The 21,052-nt window shown below is 36.3% G+C and overlaps 1 protein-coding gene across 1 annotated transcript in view; it reads right to left on the bottom strand.

Annotated features, from left to right (window-relative positions):
• Window positions 1-580: 580 nt before the first annotated feature.
• nsg2 (neuronal vesicle trafficking associated 2) overlaps window positions 581-21,052 on the bottom strand; it is a 33,338-nt gene continuing 12,866 nt past the window's right edge. The window contains exons 4-5 of the mRNA XM_005805960.2: window positions 4,352-4,462; window positions 581-2,027 (exon numbers count right to left, since the gene is read on the bottom strand). Coding sequence (XP_005806017.1) covers window positions 1,836-2,027; window positions 4,352-4,462 — 303 coding nt within the window. The 3' untranslated portion in view covers window positions 581-1,835. The remainder of the gene's footprint in view (window positions 2,028-4,351; window positions 4,463-21,052) is intronic.

The raw sequence follows: 21,052 nt of genomic DNA, 5'->3' as shown, positions 1-21,052 counted from the left end.
AATAATAATAATTATTCAATTTCATAGACAATTTTAATATTAGCTAACCCCGAATAAAAATGGACTTTTATTTTATGGCCTGAACAAAAATGGAGAAAACATGTACTCACTACTCATTCTTGATGTTTAAAATATGCAAAACTGAGAATGAACATGGTATCCAAGAATTTGTCCTTCCTGTATTTGCTTTTCTTTCTAAAAGCTTTTGAATTTCTTGCTGCTTGACTGCAGTGAAAGTAACACAAAACTGATGGCTCCACCTGTCTAATTAAGAAATAAGTCAAAAAAGAAGCCTTATCTTGTATTCCCAGAGAATTGTGTGGATGAATAAAACATCCAGCAGACATTAAGACACAGGTATTTTCCTTGTTCTCTCTCTGTGTTGTCACAAATCCTCGTTATTGTGGATAGAACAAACGTAGGAGGAATTAAATTTGAATGCAGCAAAATAATAATACTACTTAATAATAATAATTATTATTATTAATAATAACAACAAACAAACAGCCACTATTGATCACCATGAACTGCCTTGGAGCTACATTAGAGCAAACATTAAATAGGACTGACAGACGCTCAACACAGGTCACAGCTTGTTTTATTCTTAATTCAAACAAAGAGAGCAGGGACAAGATTGCACACTGAGAAATTACGTCAGGTATCAGCACATCTAACGACATCACAATATCTCACTGGAGTGCTCTTGACAACATATCCAACGTTACAAATTGAGGGGAACAGAAGCGTTACATAAATAAAATGTAGCTGCAGTTGAAGCCCATCTATGAAGGTAACAGTACAAAGCAGAAGAGTCTTGGCGAGAGACAGTTATGTCCAACACATCTCATTTTTAAAACATTAACATCATGTTTCAGAAAACTACAAGCCCTGCAGCAGAGGCAAAATGTTCAGAGATCTAATCAGAAAATATAACCTGTTACTACGATGTATACACACAAAGCTAGGCTCAATGCAAAATGTATGTACACTTTAAGGGGTAGCTGGGTTTATGGCACAGAACACTGAAAATTATGATTTTAGTGTACAAGTTATCAAACATCAACAATAAACGCATAAATGATCTTCAACTGGAGCAGATATGAATGTGGTTGATGGGCTGAAGAGATTTTCTTCAAATGCAAAGCCAGAGATGTGGGCAAGAAATGTTTGTTAAATACAACTTAAAAAATAAAGAAAACAGGAATTCTATGTACCTACAGTAATACTTCAAAACACTTGAGAAACAAGAGTTAGAGAGAATCTACACTAAAGGAACATGACATTTCGCTGTAACTGGTGGCTTTATACAAAGTATGGCAATCACTTACAAAACATTTATAAATTAGAGTAAAAATGAAAGGAAAGCGTAAAAAGAGCAATGAGTGGGCAGCATGTGCATGTATGAACTTTAACTGGATCTCAAAGTTAATTCCTAATGAAAATGAGCATACAGGTGTTCAGACAACATGTTCAGATTATGTCTTAGAGTGTTCATGTCCCTGCATGTCCACAGAGTTTAACTTAAGGGGAACTGAACTTCCCGGCACTCTGTTTAGACGAGAAAGGAAATACCTTCAAGAACAAAGAGAAGTTCTGTTAGCTTGTGTTCAAGCACTGCTGTTGCAATGACCAAAAATGACCTAAAATCTATGCTGAATCAATGTCTGCATGCAGGATTTTACTCTATATTTGTTGTTTCTTTTGTCTACAGTTCTAAATATTTACTAACTTGTCTGTGTCTCTGCATACTAATCTACCTTCATTTTTATTTCGTTTTTATTAGGTTTATGTTCATGTGATTCTATTCACATGTGGCAACCATTTGTTCAGCGAGTTCAGTGGCCCTCGCCTCTCGGAGGTTTAGCTTCGTGGCCTGCTGCCCCTCCGGGCAGCCAGGGGGAGACAGAGTGCGAGGTGGTCTGCTTGGCCATGCTGTAGTGACTGATCACCGTATAGAAACGACCCCGTGAGTTGGCATCTTGAGCAGCATAGTAGGCCTCAAGTGATACAGGGATGCACCGCTTATGCTGTGAGAAGAAGAAGAAGCAGATTTATCCATTAAACCAAAGCATTTCTTCCCTGCACCTAATTTGGACCAATGCCTCCATCAATTTTAATGTCATTTCAACAGATTTACCATTACTATTGGGTGTAGTATTGTTCCTCTGTTACAGGCCAACTTACTAAGCCTGCCTAGAGTGGCACTCAGATAAACTTTTGCTTGTCTAGCTGAAATAAATATGGAAAAATTACAAGATAAATATGAAAAAAATGATGTAGTGTACAGCTACTAAGCCCAAAACAAACAGAAAGATGAACTGTTAACATCTCATCTACACATTTGCTTCAGTGTTTATATTTTGATTATTTCCTTGTTGGTCTTCAGTCCCCCGTATTCATTGTTGTGCAAAAGCTCTTGCCATATATTTTAATTCCTTTGTATTTAGTTTCTTAGTTTATTCTTGCATTTTGTTCTTTGTACATTTGGATTTTGATTTCTTAGATTAGTGTTGATTGTCAGTTTTTCCCCAGTGTTTATCAATCACCTTCCCTCAGCCTGGTAGTTTGCTCCCTTCCACAGGTGTTTTCCATCCCCCAAATTCCCTCTGCCTTCTCTCTGCCTCAGCTGTTTCCCATCTGTCTCTAATCAATTCTTCTGGTTTGCTTTGTCATTTCCATCTCTCCTCAGTATTTAAGCTCCTCATTGTTTTTACCGGATCCTTCTTTTTTCCATTCAGTTCAGGGTTCTTGGACAGTCATTTATGTTCTTTATTTTATTAAATAATGCTGCTTGATTTCAACCTATGTTTTGCTCTGCATCTGGGTCCTTCCCAACCAGTCATGTTATGCAATCAAGCACTAAGTAAATGTGTGTTGTAGATATATCTATGTAGAAAACAACTGCCATGTGTTGTTTTTAAACGCATGGCAGCTTTACTGGATTTGAGGTCAGGATTAGTGAAAAACTTTAATCTTTCTCCCTTGATATTCTGGCTTTAATCTAACAAAGCACTAAAATTTCATGTTTTCTACCTTAAAGCCAGGATATATTGAGGGACTTGGAAGGTGACCTTCTCCATGGCACAGTAACTTGGTTCTGCATCTGTTCATATACCGTAAAATAACAGATTTTACTGCAACAAATTGTTGAACAGTGCTGCATCTGAGAGCTATTTTCTTTTGACCTCAGCCTTATGGAAATCCAGCATTTTATACTGATTATTATAAAACAGCTACAGGGCTACAATTTTTCTATTCACTCCTTCATAGCTATACCTAATAACCTCTGGCTGCAGATTTAATAGTCTGCGGCTGTTTAGTAAATTACACCTGATTACACGGGTCATAAGAAAGACTCTGGTTGTCTAGAAACCATGAGTCTCCTCCTGTAACTTAACCTCTGAATACAAAAGTAGGTCAGGAGTAGCTTTTTTATCTGCTCTCAAAAGGGACTGAACTCACCCTTTTTTCTTTATTTAGATAGGTGACAAAGGAAAGATGAGGAAAGTCAAGGGCACAGAATTGAGGGCTTTGCTCAGGGACACTTCTACCAGCTAAGAGTACAGCTTGACAAATTACCATAGTTTGAGTGACTTTTAAGGTACACTTCAACAAAGAAGAAAATTATCATATTTTGATTATATGGTAAGTTTTATTGATGATGTACACTGGTTTGATGCATCTTTTGGTCTGCCTGGATAATTCTGTTTAGCAACCTTCCTAGGAAGCTTGTTTTTAGACCTAAGTGTTTGACATACTTCACATATGAGCAAATGTACAGTTTTCACCAGAGCCTTTGGGGAGCAATAATAATGATGTTACAGTTTGTACAATGAAGAGGAGAAAAAGAATATAACTTGATGGAAGGTGGTTTCTCACCAGAATATGAAAACTGATTTTTTCCTTGATGTTTAACAAATTAGCAGTGAGTAAACAGAAGATCTTCCCTCATTGTATTCATGTAAAACAAGCCCTGTTGTTGTTTTTCTTCTCCAAAAGACATAGTTTTCTTTATCTGTTGAGTGGTTGACCGCTGTACGTACATTAGTAATGTCCCTAACAACAAGCCAAAAAAGAGGACAGAAATCTGGGCAACAGACAATTTTTTCCCAGGGAACTTATTGTCAAAATTGAAAAAGTCCTGTGGATCAAATGAGTAATGTATCAAAAAAAAAACAGAACTAAAACTGACCAACATAACTGAAAATGTATGCCAAAGTATGACCATCCTTTCCATTTCATGGTACTAAAAAGTCACAGCGACAAGCATCTGATGTAGATTTCTTTTCCCTGTGTTCACATTTTTCACCTCATAATGCCTAACATTTGAGAGATTATTCAAAGCTCTTACCTTATAAATGAATCCATCTGGGCAAGCGTGGTCGTAAGTGAAAGCTTTATAAACCACCAGGAACACGATGCAGGCGAGGAAGGCCAAGGCCAGGATGATCAGAATTGTCACCTGGAGTGGAAACAAACACACGGTCAGTGTGTCTGTCATAGTAGTATGGCGGATTTGGCGTGTATATGAAATAGTTAGAAAAATGGAGTGTGTGCACTGGAGTGTGTCTGCATGCTGTCATTATAAATGGTAAGATGCTGCTGACTGAGGTCAATGACTCCTTGAGGCAAGGTGTTCTGCTGAGTTACATGATGGATACCTCAAGGTGGGATATGCTTTGAAGCTACCTTGTTTCTATTAACACTACATGGTTCAGAGAAATACAACATATAAAATTACTGAGGTGAATCAGAAGAAGGGCTACATCTTTAATCCTCTTGTTTTGATTTTGTTTGTATTTGATTTTTCTGGCCTCATACTCTGCATATGTAGTGATACCACATGTGTTCTTAGTGAGTATCAACCACCTTTAAAACATGCACTCTAACAAGGTTGTCAAAGCTTTTGGAAAACACAAACGCTCAGAGTATCATAGATTCTACCGCAGCATTTTGCAGTTTGCATATGGTGATTTTTCACATTTATCCCTCTTTTTACTCCAATCACGCTTGGAGTGTGCTTTTAACAGCCCCATTTAGACTATTTACAGACATAAAGATGTGCTCCTTACTATACCCACTTGAATAATAAAACTTTAACTACATGACATTAGATTCACTTGTGTACCTCTTGAGACTGCAAAAAATAAGTCAGGAAATAAGGAAGCAATAACTTGAAATTTTTTTATCTCAAATTTATACAGTCATGTTCAATAAATTATCTGTTCATACAAGAATTATTTGTCAGATTAAAAGTGACTAATAAATAATCTTTAGGTAGGTATGAAACACTTTTTATTAAGCCTATATGCCTATAAGCATTTAAATGGTTTGCTGTAACAGTCTAATCAAAACTAAAACAAGTTAGAATAAAAATAGAAGATCTAAACATTCAAAAGCAACCAAACTGTTTTCATTAGCTGTAAGTGGAATAACAAAGGTTTGAAAACAATCTTTGTAAATGATCTATAAAATGTGCTTCATTTTGTGAATTTAGCTACTGAAATGAACTTTTCAGTAACTTTTCAGTAATATTCAATTATTAGCGACTATAGCAATTGAATATTGTAAATTACAACATAATTTGCATGTAGCCTGACTTCCTCAAATTTGAACTTTACCCTACTTGATCTGCTTTTATTGAAGGTAACTATGGAAATAAACAACTTATTTTGACAAGTCAGTGGTGGATTTCCAAAATATTGGAAGTGTGTAATCTGACTAAACTGTCATGTCACAGAATAAGATACTCCTATCAGTTCTCAAATGTCTCTTGAGCGGATTAGAAAGTTAACACCAAGCAAAAGCCCTAGTAAACCTACCGATGCAAATGTAGATAAAGTTGTAGAATATTTTTTCCCTGATAAACAAGATAAAACTGCTGTTGGCTATAACTTAAAAAAGGAAATGTCCCTTTAAATTTTCAACTTGACATCCTGATTTCATAAATTGGAGTGAACATTTAATTAAAATTATGCAAATCAAGTTCAAAGGATAGCTATAGGTATTTGTGCAGTACTGAGTTATGACTGCATCTTTTCTTATCCTCAAAAATAAAACGCAGCTTCAGATTTTGGTTGTAATACAGCTGAAGAAACCAATTTTCCATTCATGGCTGAATATTTCTAATGTTCTGTTTTCTATCCTTGACTAGTGCCGCAGCCATTTTGGATTACTGCTCTGCACACAATCTGTCACAGTGAGATGTCAGAGCAATTACACAAGTAAGATCATCAGTCTCCAGCAGTGTTATGAGGGCGGACAGGGACATGCACGCTAAGTGACTGTTTACCCGGTGTCAACTGAGGGACACGGCTCTCCCTGTTGGTTGCTTCTGACACTTCTGCAAAATTACATCTCCCCACATCACGCAGTGCCATACATTAAAAGGATGCATTTAAAGTCACTGTGACCCGCCTTTTGAAACTACAGCAGACGGGAAGTGACTGATTAAGACCCGCTCAACAGCTTCTTTTGAATCAATCGATAGTGATGGAAATTAAATGTCTTATTAAGAAGAGGGATTATAGTAAAGCCTCTCAGATCATTGAGGACGCAGCAGAAGTGTTTACTATCTGTGTACTTTGCTTAGACACATAAAATAAAGCCTCCAGTTATAAATGACTGAGGAGATTATTCATGTCTGTGTACAAGTAGAACAGAATAAACCTAATCTGACTTCATATATGCATTTGCAGTGTTTATGTCAAATGGTCAAATATTGGCCAAATACCAAGACCACCCACAGCCTTCTGAGTTTTATTTTTCAATCATATTCCAGTCCCTATTTTATTAAAAAAAAAACATAGCATATTATGCAATCAGCACAAACAAAACCACTTTACTTTTTACAAAGTATTTAATGACATTTAAAGATGGGAGACGATGACTGTTTTTAACAATAAAATCAATGTTCATCTTAACTGCACCTTCAGTCAAAGCAACACCTTAGACAAATACATACTTCACCACTTGTACTAAATAGTTAATCAAAATTCCCTATTGATGGTGCAGTGGTCATGTGGAGAATAAATCCATAAAAAATATGACCTTTCTCTATTATTCATGACCCCACTGAACTCGGCTGTAAACCTAAGGATGTTGTCAGAGCAACAGCACAGCTCAGACATTATTTTCTCCATGCATGATATGACATTATTCTTCAGGTCCCTTGTTTTATTCTTCAGGATAAAACAAAGAGAGTGGACACATTTAGTATCACTAAGCAGGGACCATATATAAGAGCAAAACCCAGGGGAACTCTAAAAACAGATACAGGAAAACTGCCTGGAAACAGAATTATAAACTACTTCCCATGGTGCAGTCAATCACTGTACAATGGTGTGTTTTCCAACACCTCTATCACCACAAACACAACCTACTTACTGAGCATCACAGATAACAGTTTGTTTGTCTTGAATGCAGGTGGAAGCACAAAATGCAAACACTAATCAGACAAGAAACAATGTAAAACTCCACCAGTACCACATGCTGAAAAACACCTCTCTCATATCGTTACAATGAGGTTCACATGTTTGGTGCTTTTGGACTGATGTACGATGCCAATACCCTAAATACAGTGTCTGCAACGACATCCAAAGTGGTTGATAATGTTCTCATATAACCAGACCGTATTCTCACAGTGTGCCATTGACTTGTTCTAATGAACTCCACCAAACCTTGAACAAACTCCAAACTGCTGTTTTAATATTTTTTTTCAGGATTGGAGTCTTTTCCCACTAGCATTCATTGGCAATGACTGTGTCTACAGTGTAGATTACCACTATGTGTATGAATGTGTGTATGAATCAATGATAGTGTAAAGAGCTTTGAAGACTTTAAAAAATGCAACAAGTGGAAGACATTTTCCTAAATTCAGGTATTTGTAAAGGCTCTCTGTGAGTTGTCCTCATGGACAACTCTTATGATTTTTTGTACTTCTCGGTCAGAAACTTGGCCTGAACCATATTGTTACAGTTGGTTTATGGACATATTTTGTTCTTTCCACTCCAGGATTATGTTCTGAAAGTTACAACCCTGTTAATCTTTTTGCTTAAACGGGCCTGCGAGAACAGTTTGCTTAATTAGACATCTTAATTACGGATCTTCATTAAAATGGCTAATTTATGGTGAAATAATGAACTGCATTTCAAGTATGTACTCACACATTTCAGCAGTTTTCTATAGATCTTTTAAACGTTTTTTTGCATCTCATTTTATTTGTTTTTAATATATATTCCTTGTTTCAGCTTTAGTCATAACTTGATTTATAGACTAATTCACTACTTGCCTTTTTTCCTTAAACTACTTCAGTGTGAATCAGGATTTTTTTTATAAATCCTAGTGAGTGTTATCAACAAAATATACTCTGCTTGAATTATTTATAGCTTCGTGATAAATCAAAAGTTCAAAGGCATTTTCTAAATGGCTTTTTTCACAGCCTGTTTTCACCAGCATTTCACATATGATTGGCCTTCTTTTTTTAATAACATTGTGCGTTGTTAGAATGCAACGCACCACCCACGCTTTCACCGCTGTAAGCTGACGGGCCATATGGAGGAGCAAACACTTCCTCATATTCTCTCAAGGAATAAGAGTGTGTGTGTGGGTGGGGGTGGGGGTGCCTGTGCGAAGGGTGAAAAAGAAAGGTGGGAGTGCGACAGTACAGAGAAACTTATTTGATAAACTGAGTGACAGAGGAGGCAAAGTGAGATATGAAAGAGCAGGAGACAAAGACAATAAACCAACAACAGAAATGCAGACAGAGTATGAGAGATCCAGAGGTAGATGGAGATTCCTTCATTTTTTGGTTGCAGCTGTGAGAGGTGGACAGGCAGAAAGGCTAGCCAGGAGACAATGGTGATGCAATTTTACCTCCTATTGACAATAACACATTTCAAAATGTTTAAAAACGGGTTTTTATGTTTCACTATTACATAAAATTTCAACAAAATTCTTTGTAAAAAGTGAAAACATTCAAGCAACATGAATACTTTTGCAAAACACTGTATGCTTGTAAAATAAGAATACACGAAGTATATATTAGCTGGATGTGAAATGAAATGTTTGGACTTTTATGTTTAGCCAATATAAAATGAGACCTTTCATTGTGCGAAACAAAACTGAAGAGCTTAAATGAGATTGGCCAAGTTAAGGCAAAGGCCAGAATGTTACTCTGACTCAACATCTAACAGCAGACAGACTATAAGCACAATGCCCTTTTAAAAGATAATTATAGCAATCAGACCTAATTTAGGTTCAATATCAATTCACCAGCAATCACCCTTGTTTGGACAATAGTTGTGGTATTGATTAAATGTAGTCCCAGAACAATTTCCACCAACATTTTAACACATTTCTACGTGACTATCTTGTTTTGAGGAGTTAATAGTCATTCATAATTGACAGATGTGGATGGTGGCCTGGAATATCGAAATGAAAATAGTACAATTTGTGTCAAAGTGATTTTCAGTTCAGAGGCTGTTAAGTTCAGCAACTACCATAGTAATAGACACTCTTTTTAAATCTGATGATGTCTGCTGTTGGCTAAAATGCTTAATAAAAAGTATAGAAGGGATATGATTTCACTGCAGTTGTTTAAAAAAAAAGGAAGAGAATATCTCAGTTATAATGAGCAAACTTTGGTCTCTAACTGGGTGGCATTATGTGAGAAAATGATCTTTACAATTTCTTATCTGTTTTGTAAGACTGGAAATGCTGGTTTTATGTCCAAACAGTGAAGATTTACAGGTTTTCTGATAAAGAAGATTTTGGAAAATTTTTCAGATCAATCTTTAAAACAGTAAGCCAGAAGCCAATACTGTCATGAACAGTGTTAAAATCAAAGAGAAAGCATTGTGTTTAAATAAAAATCAATGCATTTCTTAAGCATTATTGTTCTTTAGAACAGTGAAGATGAGAAATCAAGCCTTGGAAATCAAATGACTTTCAGTGCTAAAAATGAAAAAGTTCATTTTTTCCCTACTAACCCAGATCTGGAAACATTAAGAAAAGAAAAAAAATCAGTCTTCTTCAGACTTTCCAAGACTGTGCATGAACCTTGACAGTTCTATCATTTATTGATTTTCTTTTTCTCCTGTGTTTCAGGTTTTCATTCTACCCAAAGATTCTCAGCAAAGAGAGAATTTCTATTTTGTTTTCAGTCAGCCGAAACAAAGACGAGTGACACAGCAGAGTGTTGTGGGAGACTGCTGCCTGTGAGCCGAGTATCTGAGACAGGCTGGTGGGATGTCAAGGAGACTCTGGAGAGGGATTTGGGCTCTGGAGGACAGCTTATCCGGTTGACACAAGCATGGCTACCGTAGTCAGGCAGCAAAGTACAAACACTCCACTGTCGAGACGCATCGTATCCCTGATGAAAACACGGATTGGTTAAAATGTCAACTTGAGGAAACTCGAGATTCTGCTTGGGAGTAAGGTCAGCCCAGGTCAGCACATGAGCACAGATTCATCTGAAGTCAATTGGCTACTCCGTTCACACCAAAAAACAATAACTAGTGTGTTTTTTAATTGAGTGTAAAGGAATTTTCCTCATGTAGAACCTTTTTTTCATGCAAACACACCCCTAGGATTCAAGAAACCCCTTCACCAACTGTACTTCTGTGTATGCTTGGATCACTAAACTCAGGTTTTTAGGTAAAAAAGTCTAATTTCTCTCAGGCATGATCAAATATAATCTTCCTCCCTCTGACTATGCCTATCCAGAAGTTGCAAATGTTTTCCACTTGAATATCCTCCACCACTTTGCAATGACAGCAAAGAAAGAGTGGCAGAATTTTATTTTTAATCTGAACAAGCTTTCGACCGTAAGGATTTTAGATGCCAGAGATTATTCTTAAATAACACAAAATAGAAGAATTTTAAATTCCTAATATCTGTAAAAAGAACATTACACATGTAAGAACTGAATTATACTAATCTATTAGTCAATTCAATTCAAAATAATGAAAAAAATATTTGAGCCAATGTCAAATAACATCCAGCAGCTCACGTGCTGCACAGTGAGATTTAAATTCTGCACACCAGAGGAAAAGAGGGATGTGGCCTATTTTTCCTGGAGATTTACACAGCCTTCATTTAATCCCAAAAAATGATTTTTAAGGAAAGTTAGGATTATATTTGAAAAAAGTCAGACTTTACTGCACATCAGATTTTTCTAATGAAAGTTATCTAAAAGCACCTAGACACCTTAGATCTGACCGTTCCCATAGATGAACTGTTTTTATCCTTCCATTTGTCCTCAATGGACTTTAGATAAATCCAGAAAAAAACTTTTATTAAACTCCTATGGTGTCATTAGATTTCAAAATACACTCTAAAATCATTTTAAAATTTTAAGACTGGTGAAAAATGCAAGAATGCTCTCATGGGTTGTACTTAGGATACAAATAAACAAAGTTGCATTTCACTGAGAATCCATAAAATATTCCGAAATATTCCCCAAAAATTATGAAATAATAGTGTCAAAACAGACTGAGCAGGAGGAGTGTTTGTGTAGATTATTTCAAATATAAATGTTTAGGCATGTTTGTTGTAAGCTTTGAAAGTAGTGAAGGTGGCTTCACAAAGGACATCCACAATCTGAGGCTTTTGTACATTTTTTTCCTCACTGAGTCAAAGAGAGGACAACTACAGATTAAACTTTCCTTTAATCTGTAGTTGTAAAGTAGAGTTAGAGATGGACCTTTGCCTTCTGCATTTGTTTCTGGGTTACTTTTCCTCAGCTTAATCATTAGTAAATACATACTAGATTAATTAATCATGAATTAAATTCTTGATTCTGAGTGATTATCTCAAAATTGTTTCTCATAATCTTTAGTTGAAGGTTTCAATAAATAAAAAAAGAAATCCCATTTTTCTAAAATGTAATAAAGTTTGGTCAAGTTGAATTCATTCCTCATTTTTATTTTTGATCAATTGTGGGAATGATCTCCATTATGTATTCTAAAATTGCAACATTGTTTGTTGCTGGGAGATTTGTTATTAAAGGACACGCTCACAAAATATGCATGGTCCAATAACACATTGCATGCTCAGCAGAAGATGGCTGCTAATTATGCTAATGTACCCCAATTAACCTAGGTCTCCATGGAGACTAAACTTCAAAGGTTGTGGCGATGCACAATGTCACATTATTTTGAGACTCTGCTTGGAGGGGAATGTGCTCTTGGGGTAAACAATCAAGCAGCAGGTGGGCTGAAGAATGAATACAAATCAGGAAACGTTAAAGAGATAAAGACACACAAACATTTGCAAAATGATTAAAGGTCAAACATCCCAAACCCCAGAAATCCATTCTTTTCTCTTAAAGCTTAAGTGGGTCGTGAAAACTTACTCTTAAGCTAAAAGGAATAAAGAAAAGAGATATTAGTGCATAAAACACTTTGACTACAGCGAATGAATGAAAGTCCAAACTATTTTCTCTTTTCATGCATACTTAGTACCTTCCAAATCATAAATTTAATACAAATTTTCATACTATGATATTTTTCCCCACCCAGTATAGCAATCATTAAAAACTACAGTATATTTACTTGTCACTTTTGGATTTTAAAATTCTTCTTTTTTTTTCAATATTATTTATTATGCTCATTTTTAAAGCAGCTATTGGCACTAACACCATTTGCTTTTTCAGCAAACCTTCAGAAAACCATTTGAGAAAGTCGCCCTTTAATCCACTGAGCACTGACAGCCCAATAGCTGAGTCAGAATAATTTCAAGAAAGAAAAGTGCTTAGGAATGAAAAAGGACACATAAAAGTAGAAGTGATGAAAAGAGGCAGATATTTCTACTTGGAGACAGTTCATGGAGACATTCAGAATGTAGAATACAGGAAGTGGTTAAATTATGAGACCCATCAAAGACTGAAAATATAGAAACTCCACATTTTGAACTACCAGACAAATGAGCATCCTTCTGTTATTTATGCCTGCTGGACAGGCGCTGACTACCCTGGATGCTCAGATATGATGTATATTTTTATACATTATCCATCTGCCAAACTTGTGATGAAGAAAAACAAGAGAAGAGGCAGAAAAATTTGGGTTAATTATAAATACTGCAATCCCAGTATTGAGCAATGGTATCACAATTATATGTTTTCTATGTGATGCACCTATAATCTTTATGCATATATTTTGAGACATTTTTGATTTATCTTTTTACTTCAACAAACAGCTCCTTAAAATGGAAAATATTATTAGCACAAAATGAATTCAGAACCTTTTTTTTTTACATTTTATTTTATAGTAAACAGGAATGCAAACATTTGGTAACTTTTACTTAAATTCAGATTCGAGGCAACCAGTTAATTACATTTGCTTGTGAAGCAAGAGTAACCCAGAAGGCGTTAAACTATGTTTTTCATCAACAAAACCATGGCACCCAAAAGTGTTAAGAAACTGTATACCTTTGTTTCAATAAGGCAGACATGTGAAGCCCTTTCTACGTTTTGCATCAACAATAAATTGAAGATGCATTTTTCTACGAACATATTGTTACTTTTTTTCATTAAAAAATTGCAGAATTTTTGTTGAGCAAGTAAAATTAATTTTACAATTATCAAAAGTTGTTTTTATTCAAAATAATTTGATTAAACCACATTTTCCTCTTCTGTATTGTCAACTCAAGGCTTTTTGGTCCTGTGCTAAAAAAAAAATTAAACACATAACTTAAGGTGTTATGCAGATAAAGGAAAAATTATTTAAAGTTGCCAGGCACTGGAAAATGAGCATATAAAAGCATAAAACATGAGGTTATTTACTGAAATTAAAAATCTTTTAATCACAGCCAGTGAATTCTAGAAGGTTCAAGGTTTGTCTTTACTCTCCAGTGGGAGAAATCTGTCTTGGACAAAGGTTGTTGCAACACAGTACATAAATATAACAAAACCAATCAATTGCAACAGTTATAAAAAATGCTATATAATAAGGAATCTTGAAACTGCAGTAAGGAATAGCTGATGGAAATTACGCAACAACACACCTACACAGAGTTATTTCTGCTAGATGGAGAAACTCCTGCCGCAGAGATTCAAGTTGTGCTTACACCTTTTCACCAGAAAGCTTGCTTTTCCGTGGACTGTTTTATAAGTTTTCTTTAAATAGTTTTAGCACTTTTTTAGGTTATACGGTAAGCAGTTAACTGCCTTAAAAACACCCAGCCGGATAATTTTCACAGTTAGTTAAAATTGAGGAATGGTGAATCCTTCAAAGTTAAATACAGTAAAATGTGCAAACAGCAAACATCTTTTCCTGACTAATCTTTTGTTTTAACAGATGATCAAATTCAAAATGAAGAAGTTACTATATATATTTGCTTTGTGGCTTTAAAACTGATCTTGAGTTCTCCTAAAAATGTAAATATTTGATGTCTGCAGAGCTTGGAGCCAGCCTACAGTAGATGGATCAATTGTGAGGACAAATGTTAAAGTAAGAGGAAACAACAGAGGAGTAAGAAGTGGCAGGTCAGACCGTTCCTCCGCAGTCAGGCCGTTTCCTAATTGCTCCCAGGGCTCAGCTTGTCAGAACAGGATCAGCAAAGTGAAAGACTTAGGCAGAGGAAAGGGAACGCCATGACCTCTCACTTTGTTCCTTCATTTTATCAGTCTGAATTGCCAAAGTCATGTTTGTGTTATTCATGTTTCCACTTACATTGTTGGCAGTTCTCAGTCAGGAACATTTTGCCCTCCTGAATGTTGTTTTTGGTTAAAGATTAATGCATACATTTCTAATATGCTTCCCAGAAGCTTGCCTAGATGAAAAATAGTTATGTGGATTAAATTGGCAAACATGGTTTTATATCTACAAAGCTTTGAAAATTTACTCATGAAACTACTGCAGTATGGAATAGATTTTCTTCCAGTATTGAGCTCAATTCCTTTTTTATCAGCTCTAACTGGCTTCCTGTCCCTGTTAACTTCAAATCATGATGCTGCCATCACCATGCTTTACCAAGGAAATTTTTTTCAGAGTGCTAATTTTCTGCCATTCATATTGTTTTGTATGTACGGCAACAAGTGCATTTCTGGTTTTATATTACAAGGTCACATTCCTCCACATGTTTGTTGTGTCTCCTAAATGGCTTGTGGAAAACTACAAAACATGAATTCTTCTGACTTTCTTTCAACAATGACCTACATACTGTCAATCCTCCATGTCAGATTTGTGGATCTGTTTTAAACGGAAAACAACTGCGAGTTACAATGCAGTTTACAAGCCATGTGATCTCCCATGGTGCCTGGTAGACTGTTACTTTTTGGCATCACACCAGCAATTGAAACTGAAAAGCACAATGCATTAATAAAAACCATTACATGCTACGATAAGTGCACTGCTCAGGTGTCCCTTCCTCATGCCGCCTTTCAGTGGCAGGCAGCAGTAAACAGATCATCAGACGAGGAAGCGAAGGTAATCAAATTTAATGCTTGACTACAGTATTGTAAAGGAAAAACTACCTTTCATTAAGTTAATGTTTGAAGTAATTCTTCATGTGTAACATGGCTTGACCATAATGAAATTTTCAATTTGAGATGTTCCTAAGATGTTTTGGCCCAAAAATATTTGTAACTTTAATATGAACCTGTTGAAATACAAAAAAAAGTTTCTAGTACAAAATCTGTTTATTATGATTCCCTCATCCAGTCTGCTGAAGGAAATTCACATACCATGTTCTCCAGACTTAGTAAGATTATTCAACTCCCTTACACCGTTTCTACTTATGTTCCACTACCCTCTGCAACAGATGTATAAACTTTTTTACCTCAAAAATTGAAAACATTTTCTTATTTTGCTCCCCCTCCAGGGGGTCTTTTGTGGGCTTTAGTGTCCCTTTTATGAAAGTAGGCTGACAGGAAAGGGGGAAGGCATGCGGCAAATGTCACCGGGTCCGGGAATTGAACCCGCGACGGCCGCGCCGAGGACTCAAGGCCTCCAAATATGAGTCGCACCATCCCCTACGCCACCACAGCACGCCCAAAAATGTAAAACATTTTCAACTGCAACTGTCTCCTCGTTTCATCACAACCAGTGTAACTAATGTTACCACTATTTCCACTTTCTTCTTCCACACTTTTCAGCTTCAGTAGCAATAAAAGATCCTCATTTATCCATAAATCCAAGTCCTTTTCTTGTAAATTAGACCCTCAACCTACAAAACAGTTCAGATTTTGTTTCCCTTCCTTCTTGTCTCTTATTACATTATTCATTCTTCTCTTGCCTTTGTTATTATTTTCAATTCTATAAGAACAAGATTCAATAAATACATTTGTCAAATTGTTAAGGAAGTTCATTATTTCAAATATTCAGAGATATTTTTCTCATTTAGGTATCTGCTGGAGAAAGTTCTGGATTATATCTTAAATAGATTCAGTAAAACAAATAAGATATATGTGCTTTTGAACATCAAACAACTTTAAGTTCAGTTGTTTGATGTACGATGTTTCTCTTACAGAACCAACAGAAAGCTATTCTTATCCTCAGAAGTACTTAAATATCCTCTAAAGTTCAGTTTCTGCTTGAACAATTTGAATCCTAGTAATACTAGTGGTGTTGTTTTCCTCTATTGTTCATTTGAGAGTACGCATATGTGCATCAGTGTGGGTGTTTGAAATCCAATGAAGGCTTTGAACACTCCCTATAATCAGTGCACTGTTAGTCATCCACAGAGAGCAGGCAGGCGCGATACGTGGAACTGGAAAATGTGTACGGTTTCCAACCTACAGCGGTAATTACCTTCAACCTGATGAACAGAGAAGGCCTTTTGTGGAGGCGGCAGCCTGCAGAAAAGCTTTTATCAGAGAGTAAAAGTGAAGGTAATAATGGGATAATTGTTTTGGAAGATGGCTGTCTCTGCTACTTGCAAAGCCTCACTAACTTCTGCTGGTGTGTCCAGTGTCTGATTTGGTAGTGAAAGGTGTACAAGGATTGAAAATGAAGTGTGAATGTGTAAGTTCTTGTATGAACTTCAAGTGCGTGTGTTTCAGCACTTCCCACTTTGCAAGGTTAATTTCTGCAACAAATATTTTAATTTGGGCCCCATTTCTGGGGCCTATAGCCCAGACTCCATAAGAAGAAGTGGTATTTATGATTAAGGTGTATTCTTTGTGGAATATTTATGATTAAATATTCCACAAAGAAGCATTTTGTGAATAGAGTTTAGAGCAGGGGTGGGCACTCCTGGTCCTCGAGGGCCGGTGTCCTGCAACTCTTAGATGTCTCCCTGGTCCAACACACCTGAATCCAACAGCTGAATCTCCTTCTAAGTGCAGTCAAGTTCTCCAGAGTCCTGCTAACGACCTCATTATTTGACTCAGGTGTGTTGAAGTAGAGATGCATCTAAAAGTTGCAGGACACCGGCCCTCGAGGACCAGGAGTGCCCACCCCTGGTTTAGAGGTTAAGAAAGACAAATGTGTGTGTGGGGGGGGGGTGCGCGGGCGTGTGCAGGTGTGTGTAGATATGGTGAATTTTGGTCTCAGTTAAAAGAAATGGAAGTACAAATACAATCTGCCTTTCACAAAACCTTCACAATTGCATCTTTTAAACCCTGCCCTGCAGCACCAACCTTGTGCTGTGTTCCTGCTTCTGAAACACAATTTTATGCTTTTGCTTCAGGGGAAAGTCAGCGGTCTGGAAAAAAAACAGCAAAGGAGGTGAATTCCAATCAAATATTCCACAAAGAAGCATTTTGCTATTTAATCTTTTGATGTAGGATGTTTAGTTTCAGCGGTTGCAATTATTTGTTAGTGTGTTACAGTCTGTAATAGGGCTTTAAAAAAATAGCAAAATATTTTCTCAAAAACAGACTGCAGGAGCTGAGAATATTGAAAGGAAATGCTTAAGTTGGCTCAATGATGGAAAAAACAAAGACAAAGGATTCAGGTCATACTGGTTTATAATTTCCACTCAAAATTCAGATTAGATTAAATTTAGCCGTTTCCTCCTTTCTACTCGTTGAGTGTTATTTCTATTACTCATTTAATTTTCTAATTGACAAATAGACTGCAAATTTCATGTAGTTGTAAAACTGTCATCTAAAATAACTACAACTAATGACTTTACTTTAATTCTGAGATATCAAGGCAGCGTGCATGGATGTTGATTGATATTTCTTAATAATTAACCAAGTAGCAAATTGTTTCTCATAATAAAATAGGATTTTTAGTTTAAAGACAAAATACATGAACTGTGGTTTTGTCAAGTAATATCCTGTAAACTGTCAGCCACAGAGACTGTTGACTGCACTGTCGAAGCCACATATTTACATACACTCTATAAGAAGCACCTTGTCTTCTCACTGACAATAAATCAAACTAACATGGATTTTCTTGTTCATCTGTCTCATAATACTGTTTTGCTCATGATACTATTTATTTTGTGAAGTCCATTAACTTCATCTATTGTCCTCCATTGATGGCCATTATTGCTAAACACTTTAAGTTTTGTTTATTCAGCATATAAGACATGTTTCCAAAAATAAACGTCTTTCCTCCTCAGTGCTTTTACAAACTGTAATTTGATTTTAAGATTGCTTTTCAAATAATGCTACTTACTTCACCGTGGATGATGACACTCTTACTCAGTCAGCAGCTTCACAAGCCATTAGCTTTTGTTTTCTGGTTGATGTGAACATCTTCCATCCCACCACATCCACAACCCGAACATCCACATGAATTCCAAGTGATTGTTTTAAGAGAGGAATGATGCACCTTCAGGGATATGAAAATTATATCCAAGGATGAACTACACTTGTAGAGGATCATTAATACTTCCCTTATAAATTTTCAGATTTCATTGAATTTTTCTATAATGGTATCACACAAGGAAGCTGTGTCTGATGAGTTTCTTTTAAATGAATGTAGAAAAAAAACATTTAATAAATGTAATGAAATGCAACATTTGAAAAGTCATTACATAATTATCATCATTTTCCCGAAAGATTTAAAAGCATAGTACTCTTAGAGTATGTTAACAAATCAACAACAAGAATCTCTCAAAGTTCGGTTTGATCCGAACGCCAGGAAATTCAGAAGCTTTCAATTTAAATGTTTGATTCTTAAAAAGGTGGAGAATTGTTTTCTCTAAAGCCTTATAAGGAACAAAAAATACATGGAGAGAAAAGACAGCTTCTACCTGCTGGGAGTATCAAGAGGGACAGAGAGGAAGAGAGGAGTAGAGACAGGCGGCAAGGGACGAATCAAGGAGACTGTCCTCCCTTATGGATCAAGAAAAGGAGGGGGAGAGTAAGGACTCTTTAAGCAATGACAACTCAGCTTGCTATAAGGAGAAGTTTTACTGTGAAAAATAGAGGAACTGGGGATGAATGGATCTGGTGAAATGGATAAGAAGAAAGTTAGATGGCTTTCCTACTATATTTTGACACCAATTTTTTAGAGGTTTAAAGGTTGCCATTGAAGATTGTTCTGTAGTAAGTGGTTAAGGTCAGCAAAAATGACATATCATCTATAAGTAAAAGTGTACTGTAACAGTTCTAGTGGGGAATTAAACAGAAAAAGATTAAAACAGGAAGCTGTCCTGCCAGCAGAGATACATATGAAGTGAAAAGACAGACACGAGAGCCGGGTAAAGTGTTGGGAGACAAGACGGAGAGGGAGGGCAGATTAAAGAGCATTTCACAATCTGAGCTCTTCATCCATCAACACAATCTGCAAGACTTTGAAGAGAGAGAAGATATGCATGCAAGCATTTCGACTGAAAATGTTTGCTCTGCACAGAAGGGCGTGCGTCGCTCTGTGAACTACGTTTGTGGATGTTTCTGTGCCTGCAGAATCAGCTCCGTCTGTCAAGCGAAGCAAACGGTTCAGCTCAGCAAACAAAAACTAAGAGACATCGCACAAAATCACAGAGACTGAAATGCATTTTTGCCACACAAAAACGAATGTGGTGCAACAAGGCAGAGAAGATAGCCTAATCCACCAAATCCAAAACAGAATAAACTTCAAAAACAGGCCAAAAATATTTTCTACCAGGAGTCTATGGTCCACTCAGTATTTCCTTAAAAGGATGTTTGATATTTCTTGCTATGCGTCCTAGTTCAAATCAGTGCCTTGTTTATTGAAACCACAAATATGCTGTATCCACAAGTCTACAAGAAATGGATTAGGGTATTTTTGGATTTACTGCTGTTTGCATCTCAAGCCATGTTTGTGGTTAAAAAGCACCGTTTAGGAAATAAAAGGTTTGCACTGAAAAGGTTGAAGCACACTGATACAAACGCCGTTCATCACAACACGATAACCAGCCCAATGGATCCAAGAAAGTCACACATTGCAATCTTTGGTGTCTTATGACCAATATAACTTTGTAATGCAGCTCTGCTGCTGTTATGTCAGAGTTGGTGTTTTTATATTATTGTTCTTATAGCTCTGAGGCCAATAACAGTAAAACAGACGGAGGTATTTATAACGTTTCTAAAAGATAAACGGCTCTCTAAGGAGTCATGCCAACCCCTCACATCATACTAGGCTTCTCAAACGTGGTCATTCCTTTATTTTCTGAAAGGCAGTGTTCAGTAAAAATACATATTTTTAAATTCTAACATAACTAGACAAAGATAATATAATTAAAGAAGCATACTTTTGAAAAAGCCTAATTTTCCCTCCACCAGCTCATTCTACATGTCTTATGCCGTCTTTGTAATTGTTCCCTCTCTGTCTTTGACAGACCTTTCAGATGAGAGTTACACTTATCATTTACACATTTGCACATTTCTGTTCACGCACTTTTCCTCCTTTGCTCTCTGTCGGGGTTGCCATGGAGGGAATTTTTTTTTTTTTGCTGCCATGACAACATGAGATCTCTCTGGTCTCCCGTGACGACAGAAAGACCTAACAGACAGTGTTTTGGGTCATGCAGACGTTGTGGAACAGTGACTGTGTGATTCACACAAACACACCACACACACACAGTGCTGGAGTTACATGTGTTACTCTTTTCCACTGAGATGTAAAACAGAGATAAAAAATATGATTTGCAAAACACATAAGTACAGAGAAACCAAGACAGAAATGTATTT

This window comes from Xiphophorus maculatus, chromosome 11, assembly GCF_002775205.1.
Source record: "Xiphophorus maculatus strain JP 163 A chromosome 11, X_maculatus-5.0-male, whole genome shotgun sequence".
NCBI lineage: Eukaryota > Metazoa > Chordata > Actinopteri > Cyprinodontiformes > Poeciliidae > Xiphophorus > Xiphophorus maculatus.
The sequence above is the reverse complement of the archived record's forward strand: the minus strand, read 5'-3'. Positions and strand labels throughout refer to the sequence as shown.